Source organism: Rhinoderma darwinii, chromosome 1 (assembly GCF_050947455.1).
Source record: "Rhinoderma darwinii isolate aRhiDar2 chromosome 1, aRhiDar2.hap1, whole genome shotgun sequence".
Taxonomy (NCBI): domain Eukaryota; kingdom Metazoa; phylum Chordata; class Amphibia; order Anura; family Rhinodermatidae; genus Rhinoderma; species Rhinoderma darwinii.
Genome location: NC_134687.1, coordinates 153,218,281 through 153,244,911, shown reverse-complemented (window position 1 = coordinate 153,244,911; position 26,631 = coordinate 153,218,281). Strand labels below are relative to the sequence as shown.

General features: G+C 41.1%; 1 protein-coding gene and 1 long non-coding RNA gene across 2 annotated transcripts in view; one reads left to right on the top strand and one right to left on the bottom strand.

Annotated features, from left to right (window-relative positions):
* Nucleotides 1-26,631, bottom strand: part of LOC142755666 (uncharacterized) — a 173,819-nt gene that overhangs the window by 66,779 nt on the left and 80,409 nt on the right. Inside the window, exons 3-4 of the long non-coding RNA XR_012883022.1 lie at nucleotides 17,355-17,443; nucleotides 14,912-14,979 (exon numbers count right to left, since the gene is read on the bottom strand). This is a non-coding gene — a long non-coding RNA (uncharacterized LOC142755666). The remainder of the gene's footprint in view (nucleotides 1-14,911; nucleotides 14,980-17,354; nucleotides 17,444-26,631) is intronic.
* The window catches only part of FAT4 (FAT atypical cadherin 4), a 210,680-nt gene that overhangs the window by 120,865 nt on the left and 63,184 nt on the right, over nucleotides 1-26,631 (top strand). The window contains exons 2-4 of the mRNA XM_075860474.1: nucleotides 8,004-8,135; nucleotides 17,488-17,749; nucleotides 18,165-18,515. Of these exons, the coding sequence (XP_075716589.1) occupies nucleotides 8,004-8,135; nucleotides 17,488-17,749; nucleotides 18,165-18,515 (745 nt within the window). The remainder of the gene's footprint in view (nucleotides 1-8,003; nucleotides 8,136-17,487; nucleotides 17,750-18,164; nucleotides 18,516-26,631) is intronic.

The following is a 26,631-nucleotide window of genomic DNA, read 5'->3' as shown; positions in this document are numbered from 1 at the left end:
TGGTTCAAGATTTATACATGTCAAGCCGCACTAAATAAGTATATGACTAAATGCATCTGTCATCTATGCATTGAATAGTATTGGGGGGTGTACATGTAACACTTTTCATCACAATGAGATGAGTCCTGATAATTCACTAACATGATGTTCTTTCCAGCCCTACTCTTACATGCAGAGATGGTTTGCTATGATGTCAACAAGTGTGCCCCCGCGATCAGGAGTGGGGCAACGGCTGTAATACACAGCGGCAGCCCTGCTCTTACAGCGGAGATAATACAAACCTATGATCTCTGACGTTAACCCCTTGAATGCCGCGATCAAAGCTTATTGCGGCATTCAAAGGGAAAATGAGAAGGCGGGAGTCCCCCTTTGATCGTGTCACAGGGAATCCCTGTGATGCGATGGAGGGACATAACATATATACACAGACAGCCCAAAGTCCATTAAAAACAAACAAACAAGGCTGTAAGACCATATTTCCTGTTGTTAGGGAATACTGAGATATGTACTAACAACTGCCTGTGTACTGTCAGTACACAGGCTAATGTACTGGCATGTAAATATATGCCAATAGATTAAAGTTAAAAAATCTAAATTAAAAATCCACCTATGGGATTATGAAAAAAGTAATGTTAAATAAAAAAAATCAGTAAAAGAAAAATACTCACAAATGCAAATTTTTTACAATTAATATACTTTACAAAAAAAATGTCCGAAAACAACAGCAGCAACCAGTGTCAGGCAGCTGCCACAAAGGCAAATGGGATGCCACCTTACTAATCACAAGTAAGAACGCACATGGAATATTGTGTACAGTTTTCGGCACCAGTGCACAAGAAAGACATAGTCAAGCTTGAGCTGTACAAAGTCGTCAACCAAAGCAATAAAGGGAATGGGAGCAATGCAGTATCCAGAAGGATTATTAAAATTGGGTTATTTAGTTTAGTAAAAAAGACGGCTTAGGGGTGAACTAATAAATATGTATAAATATATCAAAATAAATAATAATACTAATAATAATAATATTTATTTATATAGCGACAACATATTACGCAGCACTTTGCAATTTAGAGGGAACATAAACAGACAATATCAGACATTACATAGTGATAAAGCTAATTTACAATCGAGACAGGAGCATCAAACGTCAATGCAGAGATCTAATGATCTTTTTATAACCAGGTCTGTAACTATAAGGCTGTGTTCACACAGAGTTTTTTGCAGGAGGAAAATTCCTCCTGCAAAAACTGCTCCAGTAGGTTTTTGCACAGTGGTTTGACAAAAACTTGTCAAAACACTCGTCGAGGTTTATTTTTCCTCTTTCTGACTGATTGAAATGGGGTTTTGGAGGAAGAAACCGCCTCAAGATGGGTCATGACGCTTCTTTTTACCGTGACACGTTTTTTTTTACTCGTGGTAAAAAAACTCGTCCAACTCCCATTGAAATCAATGGGAGGCATTTTCGGGCGGTTTCCGCGTAAAAAAACTCTTCAAAAAAACTCAGTGTGAACACAGCCTAAGAGGTAACCACTATGTCTACTGTAAAGAAGGTTTCTACAGCAACACCGAAGGGGATTCTGTACTGTAAGAGTAGGGAGACTATGTATGGGCATGGCCAGACGTGGCGTATTTCTGCCGCCACTGTCCGCATCAATGCCGCACATAGTCTGCGTTGCAGATTCTGTTGCGGCTTTGCCTAAAATGTGCAGTAAATTGATGCGGATCAGCCGTTGCGTATTCAAGTGAAGAGTACTTCCCTTCTCTCTATCAGTGCAGGATAGAGAGAAGGGGCAGCCCTTTCCCTAGTAAAAGTAAAAGAAATTCATACTTACCTGGCCGTTGTCTTGGTGACGCGTCCCTCTTTCGACATCCAGCCCGACCTCCCTGGATGACGCTGCAGTCCATGTGACCGCTGCAGCCTGTGATTGGCTACAGCCGTCACATGGACTGAAACGCCATCCCGGGAGGCCGGACTGGAGGAAGAAGCAGGGAGTTCTCGGTAAGTATGAAGTTCTATTTTTTTTACACGTTGATCTATATTGTGATCGGTAGTCACTGTCCAGGGTGCAGAAACAGTTACTGCCGATCGCTTAACTCTTTCAGCACCCTGGACAGTGACTATCTCCTGACGTCTCCTAGCAACGCTCCCGAAATTACGGGTGCACACACGTAGTCACCCGTAATTACGGGAGCCCCATAGACTTCTATGGGCCTGCCCATGCCGTAATTACGGCCCGTTACGAGTATTTTTACGTTCGTGTGCATGGGGCCTCAGTCTGGCTATAGACCTAGAAATACATAGGTCCAGCCAGAATGATGAAATATCCTGTTAGAAAAAAACAATACGCAATGCAACACACATAACATCTGCGGATTTCATTGCGTAATTTTGAATCTCCATTGAAGTCAATGGAAAAATTTGGCAATGAGTCCGTAACAAGTCCGCTACACGCCTGCAACAGCCAGTGTATGCTGCGGACACCGAATTCCGCACCGCAGCCTACGGTCAGCACGAACCTAACTAAAAAGGTGTGTAAACCAATGGAGAATATGTCCTTTGCGGATTACCGCAGCGGACTGTCCGCAGCGGAATTCCAGAGCAATTCCGCCGCGTCTGACCATGCCCTAAAACTCTGCCAGAGGAAGTTGTTATGGTGAATTCACTGAAAGAGTTCAAAAGGGGCCTTGTTGTTTTTTTTTAAGTATAATAATATTATAGTATATTTAGTATAAAGTTATATATACTATCTATCTATCTATCTATCTATCTATCTATCTATCTATCTATCTATCTATCTATCTACGTATCTATCTATCTATCTATCTACGTATCTATCTATCTATCTATCTATCTATCTATCTATCTATCTATCTATCTATCTATCTATCTATCTATCTATCTATCTATCTATCTATCTATCTATCTATCTATCTAATCTAATCTAATCTAATCTAATCTATCTTGCAGTACCCAGCTTTAGTATACCTTGCTAAGCAGTAACAATAGCTTGCAGTATCACCAAGCTGTGAGACCAAAAGAAGTTCTTCAGCATGCCTCTAGCCATTGAGCTGTGAAATGTCATGCAGAGAACCAGAGCCATGGGTTAAATGCTACTAGATTCAGACATGCTGCAACCAAGTTCTGTCTTACTGGTGGTCCTTTGTTTTGTTGGTGGCCACTTTGTGCTGCAAGTAGTAAATGAATAAATTGCTCTCAGGGAATACATGAGGCAGTTGTGTAGTTTGTCCTTATCAGGGGTTAGGCATGTACAGCTTATATCACACTTAAAAAAACAAACAGCTCTGTCTTTCAAGGCTGCATCAGAGTGCATGTAAAACAACCTTGCCTATAAAAACTATGTCCAAATTGCCTTTTTCTGCATCTTTCATAGCCTTTTAAAGACTACATAAACATCACATGTAGAAGAAGGCATATGTTTAGATGTCACAGAATGAATAGACTTGGATGCCTCTCTAGTGTTTGCTTTCAGAACTCAATGAAAAAAATTTAAGGTCTGTGATTTCATATAAAATGGGAAATTTGTATTCTGTCACTGAGGGATTTGAATGTATAAACATATCAAAGAGTGTTTTATTTCCCCCTCATCTGTATGTCAATTACATTGTTCAGTGGCTGAGTAGCTGTTTTCAGCCAGCTCTTGGCAGATACATGCCACTGAGCCTGTGAATTTGGACTGTATTCACACTTGGTTAAACCCAAGTGTCCCAAAGGCAACCTTAAACTGATAATATTAAGAAGCAATCTAATAGTTTGGATACATTTGATAAACGTAAATTTCCATCTGCAGCAGCTTTTATTTTTATTTTTTAATGAATATGGCTTAAATAGAAAACAAAATATGTGAATCAAACACGCTAAAATGCTGTGTTAAAATTTAGTTTCTTACACTGAGGTAGGAAGATTATAGGGGGAATTCACAAAAAAAAAAAAGTGCATCGACAGGAAATTTGATATATTAAGAGGAGCACACCTCTTAATATATTTGGTGCATCTTTGGCTTTCCGTGCGCCATAAATTAAAATTTACACTTGCTATGTGCAGGCAAAGATTTGCGCCATCATTTATGCCAATTTCTGGTGTAAATGATGGCAGACCTGTCAGTCTGTAGATTCAGTGCCCCTTCCCACTAAACTCTGCCCACTTTTCTCTCCACTTTTTAAAAGTGTCGGAGGAGTGAAATGTTGCAAATATTACCGCAAATATGAAGTGCTTTAAAATGTGCAACTTTTTAACGCCACAAAAGCAACATAAAGCCATTGATAAATTCCGCCCGTACATTGTTCATCCATATGTACAGATATCTCCCCACGGATGATCACTATTCAGACTCTGAATTTTATTTAAAGTACATTAGAAATGTAGAACATTGCACATGCTTTTCTTTATTTATACAGTGAAGGAAATAAGTATTTTGTAAGTTTGCCCACTGTCAAAGACATGTTCAGTCTAGAATTTTTAGGCTAGGTTAATTTTACCAGTGAGAGATAGATTATATTAAAAAAAAGAAAGAAAATCACATTGTCAAAATTATATATATTTATTTGCATTGTGCACAGAGAAATAAGTATTTGATCCCTTTGGCAAACAAGACTTAATACTTGGTGGCAAAACCCTTGTTGGCAAGCACAGCAGTCAGACGTTTTTTTGTAGTTGATGATGAGGTTTGCACACATGTTAGATGGCATTTTGGCCCACTCCTCTTTGCAGATCATTTGTAAATCATTAAGATTTCGAGGCTGTCGCTTGGCAACTCGTATTTTCAGCTCCCTCCATAAGTTTTCGATGGGATAAAGGTCTGAAGACTGGCTAGGCCACTCCATGACCTTAATGTGCTTCTTTTTGAGCCACTCCTTTGTTGCCTTGGCTGTATGTTTCGGGTCATTGTCGTGCTGGAAGACCCAGCCACGAGCCATTTTTAATGTCCTGGTGGAGGGAAGGAGGTTGTCACTCAGGATTTGACGGTACATGGCTCCATCCATTCTCCCATTGATGCGGTGAAGTAGTCCTGTGCCCTTAGCAGAGAAACACCCCAAAAACATAATGTTTCCACCTCCATGCTTGACAGTGGGGATGGTGTTCTTTGGGTCATAGGCAGCATTTCTCTTCCTCCAAACACGGCGAGTTGAGTTAATGCCAAAGAGCTAAATTTTAGTCTCACCTGTCCACAGCACCTTCTCCCAATCACTCTCAGAATCATCCAGATGTTCATTTGCAAACTTTAGACAGGCCTGTACATGTGCCTTCTTGGGCAGGGGGACCTTGCGGGCACTGCAGGATTTTAATCCATTACGGCATAATGTGTTACCAATGGTTTTCTTGGTGACTATGGTCCCAGCTGCCTTGAGATCATTAACAAGTTCCCCCCGTGTAGTTTTCGGCTGAGCTCTCACCTTCCTCAGGATCAAGGACACCCTCACGAGGTGAGTTTTCGCATGGAGCCCTAGATCGATGTTGATTGACAGTCATTTTGTATGTCTTCCATTTTCTTACTATTGCACCAACAGTTTTCTCCTTCTCACCCAACGTCTTACTTATGGTTTTGTAGCCCATTCCAGCCTTGTGCAGGTCTATGATCTTGTCCCTGACATCCTTAGAAAGCTCTTTGGTCTTGCCCATGTTGTAGAGGTTAGAGTCAGACTGATTAATTGAGTCTGTGGACAGGAGTCTTTTATACAGGTGACCATTTAAGACAGCTGTCTTTAATTCAGGCACCAAGTTGGTTTGGAGCGTGTAACTGGTCTGGAGGAGGCTGAACTCTTAATGGTTGGTAGGGGATCAAATACTTATTTCCCTGTGCACAATGCAAATAAATATATATAATTTTGACTATGTGATTTTCTTTTTTTTTTTTTATATAATCTATCTCTCACTGGTAAAATTAACCTAGCCTAAAAATTCTAGACTGTTCATGACTTTGACAGTGGGCAAACTTACAAAATCAGCAAGGGATCAAATACTTCCTCCACTGTATATATACACAGAACTGTGCAAAAGTTTTAGGCGGTTATGAAAAAATGCTTCTAAGTAAGAATGCTTACAAAGATAGAAGCTAATAGCTAATAGTTTTTTTTTTATCAATTAACAAAATACAAAGTGAATGAACAGAAGATAAATCTAACTCAAACCAATATTCGCTGTGACCACCCTTTGCCTTCAAAACAGCATCAATTCTTCTAGGTACACTAGCACAAAGTCATGGATTTTGTAGGATTATAGTCAGGTGTATGATTAACCAATTTTACCAAACAGGTGATAATGATCAACATTTTCATATGTAGGTTGAAGTACAGTCATTAACTGAAACAGAAACGGCTTAAAACTGGGTGAGGAACAGCCAAACTCTGCTACAAATGTGAGGTTGTGGAAGACAGTTTTATGTCACAGGTCCACCATGGCAAGATTGAACGCAGCCACAAGACACATGATAGTGATACTGCATCAGCAAGGTCTTTCCCAGGCAAATATTTCACAGCAGACTGGGGTTCCAAGATGTGCTGTTCAAGCTCTTTTGAAGAAGCACAAAACGGGCAATATTGGGGACCGTAGACGCAGTGATCGGCCAAGGAAACTTAGTGCAGCAAATTAAAGACACATCATGCTTACTTCCATTCAAAATAAGAACTGGCAGAAACCAGTGGGATCCAGGTGCGCCCATCTACTGTTTGGAGAAGTCTGGCCAGAAGCTGTCTTCATTGAAGAATTGCGGCCAAAAAGCCATACATTCAACATGGAAACAAGGCCAAATGACTCAACTATGCACGAAAACATAGAAACTGGGCTGCAGAAAAATGGCAGAAGGTACTCTGGACCAATGAGTCTAAATTTTAAATATTTGGCTGTAACAGAAGGCAGTGTGTTCACTGAAGGTCTGGAAAGTAGTACAACAATGAGTGTCTGCAGACAACCGTGAAGCATGGTGGAGGTTCTTTTCAAGTTTGTGGCTGCATTTCAGCAAATCGAGTTGGGCATTTGGTCAGGATTAATGGTGTCCTCAATGCTGAGAAATACAGGTAGATACTTATCCATCATGCAATAATATCAGGGAGGCGTCTGATTGGCTACAAATTTATTCTGCAGCAGAACAACGACCCCAATCATACAGCCAATGTTATTAAGAACTATCTTCAGCGTAAAGAAGAACAAGGAGCCCTGGAAGTCATATAGCCCCTAGAGAGCCCTGATCTCAACATGGAGTCTGTTTAAGGGTATGTGCACACAACAACGCCAAATACGTCTGAAATGACGGAGCTGTTTTCAAGAGAAAACAGCTCCAGAATTTCAGACGTTTTTACAAGTTCACGCGTTTTTCGCGGCATCTTTTACGGACGTAATTGGAGCTGGTTTTCATTGGAGTCAATGAAAAACGGCTCCAATTACGTCCCCAGAATTGTCCTGCACTTCTTTGACGCGGCCGTAAAATGACAGTTCGTCTGCACAGAAAATCGTAAGACCCATTGCAAGCAATGGGCAGATGTTTGCCGACGTATTGAAGCCGTCTTTTCAGCCGTAATTCGAAGGCGTAAAATGCCTCCATTACGTCTGAAAAGAGGTCATGTGCACATACCCTTAGAATACATGAAGTGACAGAAGGTATTGAAGAAGCCTACATCAACAGAAGATCTGTGGTTAGTTCTCCAAGATGTTTGTGACAACCTCCCTGCCGAGTTCCTTCAAAAACTGTGTCAAGTCTACCTAGAAGAATTGATGCTTTTTTGAAGACAAAGGGTGGTCACACCAAATATTGATTTTATTTAGATTTCTCTTCTGTTCATTCACTTTGCCCAAAAAACTATTAACACTTCTATTTTTAAAAGCATTCCTACTTTACAGCATTCTTCCACAACTGCCTAAAACCTTTGCACAGTACAGTAGTGTTTATATACTAGGTTCAAGACCATTGCTAAACAATATCTTCAATTATTTACATGCAGTCATTTGTAGATAGCGGTGTAATTCAGTGTTATGTTTTTTTCTTCTGCAGGTGGAAATCGCGCTTCAGGATATAAATGATAACCCACCAGTATTTCCAACTGATATTCTTGACCTCACGGTAGAAGAAAACATTGGAGATGGATCAAAAATAATGCAGTTGACTGCAACAGATGCTGATGAGGTATTTATATTAACTTTCTTTCTTGCTTTTAGCTAGACGTAAATAAACAAAGTTTATATACCTCACTATGAATTTCACATCAAATTAGATTTATATCTACTTATAATTGGTGCCTGGATTTATATGTATTAGGCTAAAACCATACTGAAAATCTCCTGGCATATATATGCCCAAGTGGCCATAGATTTTCAAACATATGCCAAAAGGGTGCCTGATGGTGCTATGAACACATATAAACATCCAGTGACATAACTCATAGATCTTTCTCTAACTGGTAGTGCTAGTTAGCAGGTGAAAATGTGCCAATTGACCGGTTGCTGTCCATAAGAACTAATACAACAAAATTAACGCTCTCCATTCCGAGTAAGAAGTTGCATTGGTACAGAATAAAAACTGAATAGAAGAAAGCACAGATGATGGCCAAGTATTCAGGCAGTAGAGGAATATACTGTAATTGTATTTGCCAAAAACATACACGTGGAGGGTAACATTTATGACACGGAAAAGTAATTTAAATGAAATATTATTATTATGAAATAATATTATTAATAATAATTAATATTTGACAACATCACACATCATGTTTAATACCAAAGTACAAGATATGTTCAATATTACATATAGACATTGGAATTCTACTAGGACAAATGCTAATTTGTCCATATGGAATTTCATATGTGTTTTCTATCAAATAATTTTTTTAGTACTGAATTTAATTTATCATTACAAAAACAAATGTGTCATCACGCATTACATCACATCTCCTCTGAGTGCATTATATATGAATAAATTATTAATGCCTATTACACAGTGTTTTACACTGGCTTCCCCCTTGATTATTACCTTTTGGACTATCAATTGTTAGCTTAGTGAATGCTACATCAGTCACTAATGTTACTTTAGCCCCCTGTCCCTCCCTTTCTTCTAGTGGCAGTAGAAAAAGGCTAAAAAATATAGGTCTAGCTCATGTAGGTTGTGGGTTTATTGGTACACTAAATCTAAAAATGAATGAGAAAAAAAACCACAAAAAAACAACACTTAACACTCCAGTCTACAGGGCTCCATTTTTTGGGGAAGGAAGCACTCTGTAGAAATCTGGAAGAGAAACAAGTGTCCTTCAAAGTCACCCTCTGGTTTTACATTAAAATGTGGGGCTGAATCACCGGCCCCATTTCTTTCACCCAAGATAGCCACAGAGCTTCTTAGACTACCTGATGCACAATGTGTTTTGGTAGTCTAAGACATTCTACCCTGCTTTCGGATTGGTTGACGCCGCTCATGGAAACGGTGGATCGGTGGCAAAATAAGTGAAGAGGAGGGCACCATTAACTGCATTTCCCAGCAAATTATAAAGTTTTATGTTAAAACGGAGGGTCGCTTTAGCCTGTTCATTATTACCATGGTTGGCTAAAAGAGTTAGGTATTAGAAAAAGGGGTGTATTTTAAATTTGCCTGGTCTTCACTGTAGAGACTTTAGTGAGAGGGTGTGGTACTATGGAAATCTCCCTGCCAAGGAAAAATAGCCCCACTTATTTTCCTATACAGTATATATATTGTTGTAGGTAGCAGAGAAATGGATCCAGCGCTGATGAAATTAAAATGGAAACTGGTTCCAAGTTTAATGGTCTTCTGTTTAAAAAGGAGTCCAAAGATATAGAGTCCTGATGTGCAAGAAGGGGAATGTCAATCCAAATGAAAAGAGCCTACGCGTTTCGAACGTCTCGAGCGTTCTTAGTCATGGCTATAGTGTGTGAGAGGGTGTGGTATTATGGAAAGCTCCCTGCCAAGGAAAAATAGCCCCACTTATTTTCCTATACAGTATATATATTGTTAACGTGCTCTAATCCCTGGAGGAGGGACAGGGAAGAAGAGACAAAATAAATGCCCCCTGACAAATACATATTGTTTTAATTTCTGGGTTATAATTTAAGATGGAAAAGGATGGCTAAAGTGAAGGCTACTATGGTATTATAGTTGCTGGTAGTTCCTTTAGCCTCACATTTACATAAATTTAGGGAAGGTGACAATTTTTTTATTCAAATAGGCCTTTAAAGTGAAGTTATTTGACATAGACATAGACCTTGAAAGAAGTGGAGGATGCTGCTCCATTCAAGCTCATCCTTACTGCGGGGGGTGCAGTGAGGAGGATCTGAGGATTCAAAATCCCCATTCTCATGATCGGAGGGGTTCCCAGCGATCAGAAAATGATCACCGATCATGTGGATAGGTGATAATTTATGATTCTGGGAAAACACCTTTAAGTAAATTTGTTTCCTTAGTAGCTAGAATGCTGGTTTAGTTGAAAGATATAGTGGAGGTGTAGGAATATGGAAATCCTGAGCTTTTTCTTAGCAGGATGGCATAAGCACAAACATGATCTGATTTTCCTTCTCCTCAAAATCTATTAATTACAGTAAATGATTCCTCAATTAACTTTTTCTAATCCCTTATCCCTGCCAAAGGAACAAAGCTCAGTTAAACTCCCATGCAAAAAACACTAAGCTCAGGAAATAGCATATTTATCAGTAGAATAAATACTTTGCTACAAAACTATGAAACGGTCCTGAATTATGAGGAGAATAAAGCCTATTGAAGTAAACGTTGTTTTTGGTTAACCATTTCCCTGCCAAGGACGTAAGTAAAACGTCATGACTTAAAAAGCTTGATGCAAATATAAGGGCTAGAGCTTAGAGTTGGAAGAAAGATTACAGCGTGTTACCGTCATCTCGCCCCTGTACGGGCGCCAGTGACCCCATGGGCTGTGATACAATAACTATTCCTCCTGTTATCACCCCTCTTACTAATAAGACAGTATATGTGCTCTCTAAATGTCAATTTTTTTTCTACATACGTAACGGTTGAGAAGATGAGCAGTTACATATCTAATCACCTCTGCACCTAATCATCAATTGTTTACCGGCATCTGGATGGCAGATATTTTTGTTCTTTTCAATACTAGTGATTATATGAAGACTTTGTATGCATTGTTTTACACAATGTTACACTTTGATGCAAAATTGCATGTAGACGCCCATAAGTGTAAAGTGACATTTTTACAATGTGTACGGTATCTACTTTCAAAAAATATATTGATATGGGGGTATATTATGATTTTTTTATTTATGTATGTCAAAAGTGAGAAAATTGTCGTGGCAGCGAAAGGGTTACATTTGTACAGTAAGTTCTGGCTGTAATAAATTGAATATTTAGAATATTTTTTCTGATTAGCATTAAAAAATTTAAAGAGTTTTGAAAGACTTCAAAGGAAGTGTGAGAAGATCCACAGAGTAGATCTAAGGTATCTTGAGGTTGTAGTCTCACCTGCAGGGGCATAGCTATATGAAGCATAAAGGTAGAAGTCCACCTGGGCTCTGGTGCCTGAGGGTGCCCAGAGAACGCTCTGCCACATAAAGGAGACACTAGTGTTATAAATGGTAGGGGGGGGCTCTGTTACAGATTTTGCATTGGAGCTTCAAGTTACATCTCTGTTCTTCTGGTTCCGCTATTGGAGGAGCATGTGACCAGGTGCATCATCAGCGGCCTCCATTGAATATAACTGTGCACGGCAAGGGAAACTAGCGAATGCGTAGTACTGTGTGCACAGTGTTATTAAATGGAGGCCACTGATGGACGTGCCTACAGCCCCAATTTTGCAGTGATTTGTGCGTTGCGAACCCAAAACTTTTTCAGAATGTGAACCTTTTAGGGAATTTGGTCCAAACTCGATTTATATAGAATTGATTCACCCATCTATTTGTTTTGTATTTGTAGAATTTGTAGAACAAATAGTAATAGTTCTATAGTCATTTACAGTGAGTAACAGAATACCATTATTCTACAGTACACCAGCTACATCTTCTTAAACAAGGAAGGGATTGTGTATGTCTGTTGGGATTGTGGACACCTGGTCTTTTCTCACACATTTGTGGCTATTCTGTGTAACATTTTTGTAATATCTTTTACATCACATATTTATGTGACACCTTGGTATAAGTGGTAACTGACAGAAAGGAAGTATCAAAGTATCATTTCTTTTTATGGATAACAAATCTATGAATTGTTAACGTTGTTAGCGCTGAGCAGCTCTTTACTGACTTGTGGGACTTACAGTCCTTATCTAAATAATATATTTTAAGATAGATTTGGCTAAAAAAAACAAAGAACCCCGTATGGTACCGGATAATAAAAACACATAATACACTTACTTGTAGGACATAATACGTCTTTCCTTCCACGCTCATTTTATTTCTAATGACTGGAATGGTAAATGCATAAAGATAATATAATTATGTTTAACTATTTAGGTTCCAATCAGGTATTGGGCAAACTGACAATAACATTCCGAATTTTCCATCTTCATCTTGAAAGATTTACATTTAACCTTCCCTCTGAATAGACACAATCTGAAGTAAGGTGACTTTAGCGTATCCCAAATCTATCTGCACATGTCTGCTTGTTGAAGAGGACATACAGCATTCATGTGATGTCCACTACTTAAAAGGGTTGTAAAAGATTAGAGTAACATGTCTGCTTTCTTCCATAAAGAGCGCCACGCCTGTCCACAGGTTGTGTGTGGTATTGCATCTCAGCCTTAATTACTTCAATTAAGCTACGATGCAATAACAGACACAAACCATGGACACGTGTGGCGCTGTTTCTGGAAGATAGCAGCCATGTTTTCCAATCCTGTACAACCATTTTAATAATAAGGCTATTGCTATTATACCACCAACTGATTGTTAGTTTTTGCTAATAACACAACATTATGTTTGGTTTCCGACAACATTCTGAAAAAACATACATATAGGGAATTTAGATTGTGAGTCCCATTGGGGGCAGTGAGTGAGGATGACAGCGCAACAGAATATGTTAGCACTATATAAGTAACAGAAATAAATAATTATGTTGAACAATACTCTCCACAAATGTGAATGGGCAATGTGAAATGGACTAGGGAACATATTCTTACATGTGAAGAGAAATCATCCCCTTCTTCAGTGTGTGAAGGGATTCTTTACAGTAAGAGTAGTCTAACTTTGGAATGCCCTAACCGAGGAGTTAGTAATTGGTATTGAGATTTATTATTAATTCAAGGGTAGTAAACCAGAAAAATTCTCCTTCTGCCCTATGAGGTTTGAAAGGAATTTATTTTCCAAAGCCAAATTGGCATCAAATTTGCCTACCACTGTGTATAATAGCTATGTCTGATTTAAGGTGAACTTGGTGAATGTAATTTAATCAAAGACCTTCTTGCGTCTTCCTGCTGGTCTACTATAATATTGATTTATCTTCATTAATTTTATTTAGGGCAGTCCTTTTCTATTCCATTGGCATAAAGTATGGACATTACAGCTTAGGAATAGACTTGGACATACTTGCAGCTACTGCTAGTTGATGATGAATTGGAACTCAATCTTCCTTGGCTAATCCCACCATTGTTTCCATAACTAGGAAGTATTAACAAGTTTAGAAGTTGCCATTGTTGTGTTTTTGTTACATAATTATTTTAGCTCTTTCTCTTCTAGTAGATGGTAAAATACAAACTAGAGATTAACCAGGTCAAAATAAATTTTTTATATGTTGCCTGAAGTATTTCCATTAGTAAGTCACAAATATGGCTTTTTTTTAAGCTGAACTTTTATTTATGCTACAAGTTTCTTATTGTATATTCATCTTCTGCCTTGGTATAACTTTATAATGAATAGGCAGCTAAGGGTATGTTCACACGAGGGCGTCCGTAACGGCTGAAATTACGGGGATGTTTCAGCCTGAAAACATCCCCGTAATTTCAGCCGTAACGGCATGTGCAGGCGCTTGAACGCCGCGTCCATTACGGACGTAATTGGCGCTGCTATTCATTGGAGTCAATGAATAACGGCTCCAATTACGGCCAAAGAAGTGACAGGTCACTTCTTTGACGCGGGCGTCTATTTACGCGCCGTCATTTGACAGCGGCACGTAAATTACGCCTCGTGTGAACAGACAAACGTCTGCCCATTGCTTTCAATGGGCAGATATTTGTCAGCGCTATTGAGGCGCTATTTTCGGACGTAATTCGGGGCAAAAACGCCCGAATTACGACCGTAATTAGTGCGTGTGAACATACCCTTATACTCATGATGTTACCGAAGACTCAGATCAAAGTAATTTCCTGAATAAGAGGAATAGATTGTTGCATCAGGTTACTGAATGGCCATTAGTTGTTGCATTTAGTACATTATTTTCTTGCATCTTAAAAATAAAATGTTACTTCCAAACATCCTTGCGGGAAGTAGCATGAATGGTTTACCTCAGGCAGAAGTAGCTCAAATTTTTGCACCAGAATTCACTTGCATTCATGCATCGAATCCATCAAGTAATGATAAAGCTTTAGAAAATTCTCTAGTAAACAACATCTGAGTTGATAGACATTCATCTCTTCTGCCGCTTCAGATGAAATTGGAACAATTTACTACAAGTGCCACAAAGAATTAGGGGCAAAAGACAGAATAGGTAGAGATTATTTTATTTTACTCCATTTGGTCTGTGGCTATAACACTGTAACCACAATTTTATTTCAGGATTGAACTGCATGTGGTATTTGGATAAAATCACTTAATATATATAATATAGGAGCCACTTTTGTCAAATGAATAGACTGAACTGGTCAAAAAAAGACAAATGAGAAACTTTGGCATTTTTAACACAGGAATTTTTCCCAAGTCCGAGAAACGATAACCGCATAATACAATGTTAAGTAAGGAACATTAGATAATAATAATCTTGGAATCAATTACCTGGAAGCTCCTTCTCCAGTTGCTGACCAATAGTCCAGAGTTTGTACCTTCAGGCCTTGCAGGGGGCTCTATTATAGAAATTTTATGTTAGTCCTTTTAAAGGAGTTTACCACAATACTAAGTGATGGCATATTGCTACATATCACGTACTGAACATGGGTCCAACTGCCGATCCCCAGAATGAAGGAGCAGCAACCCTGGTTGAATGTTGCTGCTCCTTTACAGTATTTCACTGCACAGTGGCATTCCCAGCCTCCCGCTGTGCCACAGAACTGCAATACAGTCCCATTTACTTGAATGTATCTATGTTGCAGTTGCCTGCACTGCGTGTGACCTGGGAAAGCCACTGTGTAGAGAATAACCTGAAGGTAGGGTTCCTGAATGATCAGACCCTCACCAATCGTAATGTTAGGCCTATACAAGTAATATGCCATAACATTATTAGATGGGAATACCCCTTTATTGTGTTGATCCTTTTCTCCAATACACAGTTAAAGTTGTTGTCCCACCACAACAACTTATCACCTACCCACAAGATAGTTGATAAGTGTTTGGTTGCTGGCTGTACTCGGTTATCTCCGGCAGTCCCATAGAGAATGAATGGAGCAGCAGTGCGCATGCGTGACCTGCCGCTCCGTTCATACAGGGGACTCAGGACCACTGTTCTCTTAATCGGTGGGACCCCCAGCGATCAAACACATCACTAATACTGTGGATAGGTGATACGTTTTTGTGGTGGGATAACTCCTTTAATACTGCCCCTTTGGCAACCAATTACACACATTTTATATATGATCAGAGGCAATCATTACATATAAGTCACTGTATTCATTTGTACATTTACTTTCAAATAGACCTGGATGTAAAATATTTTGATTTATACATCTGTATTCTCTATGTGATTTATGCAATATAACATTGTGATTATTATGAGTTTATATTTATAAACTGTATTTTCTTCATATGAAGGAAATCAATGATACTAATATTCATTAGGGACTGATTTTTAAAGCAGTGATTTCTGTATTTCAATCATTTTACTGTAACAAAAATTATATTTCGTTGTATGCTTCCAATTTCAGATTGCATGTAATTCAACAACATAATAGAAAGTGACTGTTCAAAATATTTGTATCATTTACAATTTCATATTACACAGTATCAGCCACACATCCAAAGCTGACTCAACAACCAACAGGGAAAAATGTAAATCCAGATTTTGTCTTTATAACATCTGTTTATCATTGTAGTTACAACTAAGACTATGTACCTTTCACAGCCATGAACAATCAAACACTCATTCATCGGCTGATCGTATCGTTTATGCAGTAATAAATATTATCGTTGTCGGCAGCACATCTCCCTGTGTAAACAGTTGATATGTGGTGTCAACATGATAGAAATGCATGTTGACGAGCGATCGTAGTAACGTTCACTTGTCCCCATACATAACTAATCATAGCTTCTTGTGAAAGGAGCAAACGAGCGCCAATCAACAAGCTGGATACAGCCATTGCCCCGCTCCTGACATTAGGTGCGCGTGCGGTCTGCATGAGGTGATGCGGCCGGCGCTACACTAATGAGCGGCGGTTCAGGCACTGAAGACCAAACATGGTGGTGTTTTGTAGTGCGCCGGCCATGTTCGGTTTTCAGTGTCGCGGCTCATTAGTGCAGCGCTGGCAGCATCACATCATCCTGACGGCGCGCACTTGCCAGGACTCAGGAACGGGGCAATGGCTGTATTACACAGCCGCAGCCACGCTCTGATAGATTCATGTATTACTATACTTAGCTGTGTACATGAAATAACGGTATCGAACAATTTGGGGGTGCACGGTATCGAAACAGTATCGAAGTTTCGATGCATCGTGCATCCCTAGTCTTAGGCCCCTCCCAATAATAAAGACCAAAAGCCACATCCTAATGTAACACATAACATTTATCTGATATAAGTTTATATTATTGAACCATACAAGTACCATCAGAGCTACATCACATGAACAGAAGAATCGAATTGGAGGCTATTATACATTGATTAACCTCTTCTAGGCATTAACGTCTCTTTCCTATTAGAAAAGTAGCATTCCTAAAATATCAGTGTTTAAGATAAGGCTTTGAATTTCTGACAAGTATAAGAATTCGAACATAACCTATATAGAAGAACATTGCATATATAATCAATTAGAGGTGACTGTTCTGCTAACACAACTCTAAACGTTCCTGAACTTCCTTCAATATCCAAAGTTCCACAATTGTTAGAGAAGGATGCATCAGTTTACAGAACAATTTGTATTATTGCACATTATTGCAATCACTTGAATTTAATCAGGCAGATCATGTCATTACAATTTTTAATATAAATTATTCAATGGATCAAAGAAGTAATACTTATATGTCTTTATCTCAGAGCAAAATCATACAAAATGTCACATAAAATAAATACAGTATGTTTCCTCTTCCTTTCTAATGGCTCCACCAATTTCATTCCCTTAATTTCTTCTTTACCACCTCCTCTGTATACCCAGTCCACAACTTTAAAAAAATAAATAAATATATATATATTATTTCTCTTTTAGGGTCCTAATGCTCTTGTAACATACACAATTATAAGTGGTGCTGATGACAGTTTCCGTATTGACCCGGAGTCCGGAGATCTGATTGCCACCAAACGCTTGGATAGAGAACGTCGCTCTAAGTATTCCTTGCTGGTTAGGGCAGATGATGGTCTTCAGTCTTCAGACATGAGAATAAACATCACAATAAGTGACGTCAATGATCACATCCCCAAATTCACCAGAGCTGTCTACTCATTTGATGTGGCAGAAGACACAATGCCAGGTAAACAAAATATTCTTCATTTCACTATGACTTTCTTTTTTTTTTTTTTTGCTTTTATTTCAATATAACTATATTGTAATATTGTTTTGCTTTTTTTCTTCTTAAGTGTGTTTATGAGTCTCGGCTAGGCCGGTATATTTCTTTGGCAAAAATAGGAATAGATCGCCTTACAGGAAATCAGGAAAACCCAAGTAAAGAACGTTTTATGGAAATATTATAGCCATATGAATTCACCCTTAAGTGACTCAGACCTACCTTTTTTGCCAAAAATAATTTTAGGAAACTTTTGCATTTACATAGATGATGAATTGACCCACCTGACAAATAGATATACATAATATAAAATTTGGTTTAATTTGCCCTGTAGTTTTATTGCAGATCTTTTTTGACAGTTTCTATTTATTTTTGTTATTAGGTTCCATTGTAGCTGCAATATTGGCCATGGATGATGACTCTGGTATTAATGGAGAAATTACCTACACTGTTACTGATGATGATGAGGATGGCATGTTCTTTTTGAACCCTGTGACAGGTGTATTTAATGTAACACGTGCATTGGATTTTGAAGTGCAACAGTATTACATCCTCACAGTATGTGCACAAGATGGCGGAGGGCAGTCCTCATGTGTGAGAGTTTATTTCAATATTTTGGACATCAATGACAACCCTCCAGTCTTCAGCTTGAACTCCTATAGCACTTCCGTAATGGAAAATTTACCAATTGGATCAACGATTCTCAAATTTAATGTGACTGATACAGATGAAGGTATGCCGTTTCTCTACAACTTTTATTTTTAAACTTATTATGTACTTATTTAAATACATGTAATGCATGGTGGCAGATTTACTACTGCTTCGGGGTCTATAATGTGTTGAAAAATTTGCAAATCGGCAGTTTGACACGTTTTGATGTTTGCTCCTCATCTAGACACTTTTAAACGTTTTTACAAATGGGGACGTTGCTCAATGGGAAAGGGTTCGTTGTTGCGTGATGAGTTGTAGCTTTTTATGGCACCATTTAATGTACTAGGGAACTGAAAAAAAAATATTTGTGGGTTGGAAGGGGTAAAAAAAAATTCCTCCATTGCTTTCTGGGTTTCGTTTTTACGACTTTCACCGTGCTGTAAAAATGATAAGTTAACTTTATTCTGCGGGACAACACGACTATAGCGATACCAAATTGATATCATTTTTTTATGATGTGCTTCTTTTACACAGAAAAATCTATTTGTTAAATATTGTGATGGCAGGAAGGAGGTGAAGGGAAAGTGAACCCTAATCTACCCACCGCCCTGTCCCTGCCTACTTGCAACGACCCGCCCTAGGCGACGAGGTACAACTGGGCGGCGGTCCCTACGCTGTCTAAGTGCACAGGAAAACAAACAGGGAACACGCAAGGGAAGGGGCAGTAGCCACGGAACGCCACGAGGAAACGGAGCGGCGAACGAACAGTCAGGACCAGGACGAAGTGAGTAACCCGAGCGGGCACGGAGACAGAAGCAAGCCAGGGGCAAAGCAAAGCAAGACAAGGGGAACTGCAGCAAGGCAGAAGCACGGCAGAAGCAGGCTGGAGCAAGCAGCAGTGGGGCCAGGAATCCAAAAGAATAACAAGCAATGAGGAAGAGAAAACTGCAGGTATAAATGGACAGGGGGCGGAGCTAACTCTGACTGACCAGGCCGCGATAGGCTCTCCCACTCCTGAGCCTGCCACCCTGATTGGTGGGAGCCGGTGTCAGTCTAAGAGGTCTGGCCTCAGGTGTCGACTGATTAACCCTGGGAGTCTCCACAGACGTAGTGCCTGGCAGATCCATTACAGTACTCCCCCTTTTATGAGGGGCCACCGGACCCTTACTAAGAGGACCCGGTTTAGTGGGGAAGAGAAGGTGGAACCTCCTGACCAATACCCCAGCGTGAACATCTCGAGCAGGTACCCAAGTCCTCTCCTCCGGCCCGTATCCTCTCCAATGGACCAGGTACTGGAGGGAGCCCTGGATCATCCTACTGTCCACAATCTTGGCCACCTCGAATTCCACCCCCTCAGGGGTGAGAACGGGAACAGGAGGTTTCCTAGAGGGGGACCAGGACGGGGAGCAGCGTTTAAGGAGGGAGGCATGAAAGACGTCGTGTATGCGGAAGGATGGGGGCAGCTCCAGACGGAAGGATACAGGGTTGAGGACTTCAATGACCTTATAAGGCCCAATAAATCGGGGAGCAAACTTCCTGGACGAGACCTTAAGGCGCAAGTTCCTGGACGACAACCAGACCAAATCCCCGACGACAAACCGGGGGTTAGCAGAACGTCTACTATCTGCCTGAATCTTTTGTGCGCTCTGGGACGCCTCTAGGTTCTTCTGAACCTGGGCCCAGACAGTGCACAGTTCCCGATGAACATCCTCTACCTCAGGATTATTGGAACAACCAGGGGAGACGGAGGAGAACCTTGGGTTAAACCCGAAATTACAGAAAAACGGGGAGACCCCTGACGAGTTACTGACCCGGTTATTCAGGGAAAATTCAGCAAGGGGAAGGAATGAGACCCAATCGAATTGACAGTCAGAGATGAAACACCTTAAATATTGTTCCAGGGATTGGTTGGTCCTTTCCGTTTGGCCGTTAGTTTCGGGATGGAAGGCGGAGGAGAAGGACAGATCAATCTCCAACTTTTTACAAAAGGCTCTCCAAAATAAGGAAACAAATTGTACCCCTCTGTCCGAAACGATATTGACTGGGGCCCCATGGAGACGCAGGATGTGCTTCACAAACAAAGAAGCTAACGTCTTGGCGTTAGGTAGCTTCTTAAGGGGCACAAAGTGGCACATCTTGCTGAAGCGGTCGACTACCACCCACACCACCGACTTGCCCTGAGATGGAGGCAAATCGGTGATAAAATCCATGGAGATATGGGTCCAAGGTCTCTGGGGAATGGGCAAGGGACGTAGTAGGCCCGCAGGTCGGGACCTAGGGGTTTTGGACCTAGCGCAAACCTCACAAGCGGCAACGTAAGCCCTAACATCTTTAGGCAACCCAGGCCACCAATAGTTTCTGGTAATGAGGTGTTTGGTGCCCAAGATGCCAGGATGACCAGATAGAGCGGAGTCATGGTTTTCCCTGAGTACCCTCAGCCGGTATTGCAGGGGAACAAACAGTTTGTCCCCAGGGGCGTTCCCGGGAGCTGCACCCTGATCAGCCGCGATATCAGAAGCTAAATCAGAATCCGTGGCAGAGACGATTATACCAGGGGGTAAAATACAAGCGGGATCCTTCTCGGAAGGAGGATTGGCCATGAAACTACGTGACAGAGCATCAGCCTTAATATTCTTGGACCCAGCCCTATAGGTAACCAAGAAATTAAATCTGGTAAAGAATAGTGCCCACCGAGCTTGTCTAGGATTAAGCCTCCGGGCCGATTCTAGGAAAACCAGATTCTTGTGATCCGTAAGGACCGTTACCTGGTGTCTGGCCCCCTCCAGGAAGTGCCGCCACTCCTCAAAAGCCCATTTAATGGCTAGAAGTTCGCGGTTGCCAATATCATAGTTACTCTCCGTGGGCGAAAACTTCCTAGAGAAGTAAGCACAGGGGCGGAGATGGGTGAGGGAGCTGGTACCCTGGGACAAGACGGCCCCCACTCCCACCTCGGAAGCGTCAACCTCCACAATAAATGGCTCCTCTTGGTTGGGCTGAATCAGCACGGGGGCCGAGATAAAGCACTTCTTGAGAGTCTCAAAGGCCTGGACGGCCTCAGGGGGCCAATGGAGGACATCAGCACCCTTGCGGGTAAGGTCCGTAAGAGGCTTAGCGACGACCGAGAAGTTGGCAATAAATCTCCTGTAATAGTTGGCGAACCCTAAAAAACACTGTAACGCCTTAAGGGAGGCAGGTTGGACCCATTCCGCCACAGCTTGAACCTTGGCAGGGTCCATGCGGAATTCATGAGGAGTGAGGATTTGCCCTAAAAATGGTATCTCCTGTACCCCAAAGACACATTTTTCAGTCTTAGCAAACAGATTATTCTCCCGAAGGACCTGGAGCACCTTCCTGACATGCTCCACGTGAGAGGACCAGTCCTTGGAAAACACCAGTATGTCATCAAGGTACACAACAAGAAAATTACCCAGGTACTCTCTCAGGATTTCATTAATAAAATTCTGGAAGACAGCAGGGGCGTTACACAACCCAAAGGGCATGACCAGGTATTCGAAATGACCCTCGGGTGTGTTGAACGCAGTTTTCCACTCATCCCCCTCTTTGATGCGGATAAGGTTATATGCCCCCCGTAGATCGAACTTAGAAAACCATTGGGCTCCCTGAACCTGATTAAAAAGATCCGGAATCAAAGGAAGTGGGTACTGGTTCCTTACAGTGACCTTATTCAGGTTACGATAATCAATGCACGGCCTAAGACCACCATCCTTCTTCCCCACGAAGAAGAAGCCAGCACCTACAGGAGAAGTCGAGGGGCGAATGAAACCCTTGGCCAGGCATTCCTGGATATACACCCTCATGGCTTCACGTTCAGGACATGAAAGATTAAATATCCTACCCTTAGGAAGCTTGGCACCAGGCACCAAATCGATAGCGCAATCGTAATCTCTATGGGGGGGCAACACCTCGGAGGCCTCCTTAGAAAACACATCGGCGAAGTCCTGAACAAACTCAGGAAGCGTGTTTACCTCCTCCCGGGGAGAAATAGAGTTAACAGAGAGACATGACGTAAGACATTCATTACCCCATTTGGTGAGATCCCCAGTATTCCAATCAAACGTGGGATTATGCAACTGCAACCAGGGAAGACCTAATACCAGATCAGACGATAATCCCTGCATCACCAGTACAGAGCACTGCTCCAAATGCATGGAGCCAACAAGGAGTTCAAAAACAGGAGTATGCTGAGTAAAATAACCATTAGCAAGGGGAGTCGAGTCGATACCTACTACAGGGATAGGATAAGGTAAATCAATACAAGGCATCTTTAGAGACATAGCAAATTCCACAGACATGATATTAGCAGATGAACCAGAATCCACGAAAGCACTGCCCGTGGCAGACCGGCCAGCAAACGAGACCTGAAAGGGAAGCAAAATTTTATTGCGTTTCACATTAACGGGAAATACCTGTGCGCCCAAGTGACCTCCCCGATGATCACTTAGGCGCGGAAGGTTTTCCGGCTTCTTATTCTTGCGCCTGGGACAGGTGTTCAGTAGATGCTTGTCGTCCCCACAGTAGAAGCAGAGACCGTTCATTCTGCGAAACTCCCTACGTTGTCGAGGGGACATGGAGGCCCCGAGTTGCATGGGTACCTCCGAGTCCTCCGTGGAGGGGCGAGGAGGCGGGACCTCGGGGGGGATCGCAGAAAAGTCAGAGGGGAGCACACTGAAGCGTTCTTGCTGACGTTCCCTGAGACGTCGGTCAAGTCGTACTGCTAGGGCCATAACCTGGTCAAGGGAGTCAGACGAGGGGTAACTAACCAGCAGATCCTTCAGGGCGTCAGATAATCCTAACCTAAACTGGCACCTTAGGGCCGGATCGTTCCACTGAGAAGCTACGCACCACTTCCTAAAATCAGAACAGTATTCCTCAACCGGTCTCCTACCCTGACGTAAGGTCACCAGCTGACTCTCGGCTAAAGCAGTCCTGTCAGTCTCGTCGTAAATGAGTCCGAGGGCAGAGAAAAAACGATCAACAGAGGAAAGTTCAGGGGCGTCAGGAGCCAAGGAGAAGGCCCACTCTTGGGGCCCTTCCTGGAGTCGGGATATGATGATACCCACCCGCTGGTTCTCGGAACCTGAGGAGTGGGGCTTAAGTCGGAAATATAGTCTGCAACTCTCCCGGAAGGAGAGAAACGTCTTACGGTCCCCTGAAAACCGGTCAGGTAACTTGAGGTCGGGTTCTAGAGGTGAGGTGGTGCGCCCAACCCCTTGGGCCAGGGCCTGGACCTGTAGGGAGAGGCCCTGCATCTGCTGGGTCAGGGTCTCAAGGGGGTCCATGATAGCGACAGCGTAGGAGAAATGGTAGACTAGGTAAGGGCTTGTTATTCTGTGATGGCAGGAAGGAGGTGAAGGGAAAGTGAGCCCTAATCTACCCACCGCCCTGTCCCTGCCTACTTGCAACGACCCGCCCTAGGCGACGAGGTACAACTGGGCGGCGGTCCCTACGCTGTCTAAGTGCACAGGAAAACAAACAGGGAACACGCAAGGGAAGGGGCAGTAGCCACGGAACGCCACGAGGAAACGGAGCGGCGAACGAACAGTCAGGACCAGGACGAAGTGAGTAACCCGAGCGGGCACGGAGACAGAAGCAAGCCAGGGGCAAAGCAAAGCAAGACAAGGGGAACTGCAGCAAGGCAGAAGCACGGCAGAAGCAGGCTGGAGCAAGCAGCAGTGGGGCCAGGAATCCAAAAGAATAACAAGCAATGAGGAAGAGAAAACTGCAGGTATAAATGGACAGGGGGCGGAGCTAACTCTGACTGACCAGGCCGCGATAGGCTCTCCCACTCCTGAGCCTGCTACCCTGATTGGTGGGAGCCGGTGTCAGTCTAAGAGGTCTGGCCTCAGGTGTCGACTGATTAACCCTGGGAGTCTCCACAGACGTAGTGCCTGGCAGATCCATTACAAATATATTCTGAGTGCCATGACTTTTTTATTTTTCCGTTGATGAAGTGATGTGTGGGCTTGTTTTTGCTGTAGTTTTTTTAACTGTACTTTTTTATATCCCTTGTTATTCCATTTTTTGGGAACTAAGTTTTACTTTTTACAGCATTCATCCTACGGTTTAAATAATGTTATATTAGAATACGTAGTTCACACTTTTATGGACGCAGCATACCATTTATATTTCTTTTTTTACATTATTTTATCTGGAAAAGGGTTTTTCAACTTTTTAATGTTTAAAATGTTTTGTATAGTACAAAAAAGTGGTTACTAGCTTATATAGTTTCGTAATAAAACAGATCCTAACAAATCCTGATGGATCCCATTGATTTATAACAGGGTTCATCAGGTTTTTTTTGGGGAATCTGTGTTTTTACAGTAAAAATATCACTGCAGACTATGCTATTTTTGGCATAAAAAAGCAACAGAAACCTGACAGGACTGAGAATAGCGCCAGTGTGAAGAGAACAGCTAAGATGTGGCCAAGTTGTCTGCTTGGAGTTTGCAAGGTCTTTCTGTTTTTACATGGGCTTTTTTGGGTACTCTAGATTGTTTCTGCATTTCTAAAACATACTTAGGTTCATTGCCTTTCAGTAAAATTATTCCAAGTACAGTTGCAGAATTCTCTAACTTGACTTTTATCGCGTAGCAAGAAACATTAACTCAACTTTTTGAATGGTTTCAATGGCTTAAGAGATGAACTATCACACTGCAGCAGGTTACCAGAGTCAAGATAATGATTGCTACATCTGTATACTGTATGTATCTCTAAAATAAAAAAATAAAAAAAATACATTGGGGTTCACTGGAGAGAGAGACTATTGTCCAACTCTTGTCCTGTTTTTTCTAAGATTGCCCAAGTATGACTATTATGTTGTTACTATCATTATTAACTCTATAGAAACATCCTTCCCTGGCACTTAGTACATATAACACAAGCATAAAATAATATAGAAAATAATTCTTAATATAATAATGTAAAATGAGATATATTAGGAGACAAAGCCCTACTTCCACAATTTAGTTATAAGTGAGGGAATGTGTAAGTGTTCTTCATTCTAATTGGGAATTTCACATATAGAAGAATTATTCGTCATTTGTGTAAATTGACAGTGGTAAAACTGCATGTTGGGAATCACTGTAGACATCTGGTATGTTGGCACATTGGGTAGATTTAATTTTTATGCCAAAACAGCTGCTAGGAATGTTAGGGTATTCCTTCTTTTGAATGGTGAGCACATTGCAGACAGTGTGACGATTTAAATAGACTGAAGATTGTTTACAAAGATAATGTTGAGTATTTCTTTTCAGCAATAGGCTAAAGTACTACAGCTGGCACGACAACCGACGGAGACAAAAACACTCAAATTGAGATTGTGCAGTAATACTAAATCAAACCCCTATCTTTATGCCAAATAGCATCAAATGAAAAAATGCAATTGAGTTTGCATATACTAATTGTTTTAATTAGACTGTATGCCATGTCTCTGTGCCAAATGCATATCCTTATCCTTATAAAAATGCTTTATCCTTTGGATGTTTATTCTTCGCATTCATCAAGGATTATAGAGATCTTGTCAAGTCTCTTAAAGTAGTGCTATTAATAACAAATGTCAGCATATAATACATTTTATCGTTAGAGTCTAAAAAACTCGAATCCAGCCGTTACTTATAAAGAAAAACCTCTCTTGTTGATTGCATTCAGGAACGATCCTAAAGAGTTATCAGTCCTGATTTCAACATTAATAGGCAACCATAGGTCAGCCAAACATGCATGTTATTTTAAAAGAACAGGGGAAATAAGAGAGTCTCAGACACTTCTAACACCGCTTATCTCTTAGGGAAATCATAGGTACACACAGAAAAAAATCCAACCTGCTGGATCTTTGCTTCCCCAGATGGCAACCCTTGACTGAGGATCTTCCAGGTCTTATAAACTTTAGACTATATAGGAAAATGACTACTTTCTATAATAGTTTGAAAGGGTTACTTAAGCAGGACGTAACCCCAGCATAAAGAGGGGCGTTGTGGACAATTCTAAAGTTGTCTATTGCCATATGCTGTTGCATGGGAAATACCATGAGAAGTCCGGCATTGTGGCCATATGTTATAACTGTTTAGCTCATGTTCTTTATTTAGTAAATTCCATTCCGGCAATATCACAGTACGCCATGCATATGTCAATTTTTTATTTATATTTCAGGGTTTTTAAAAAAATCTTTTAAACCATGTATC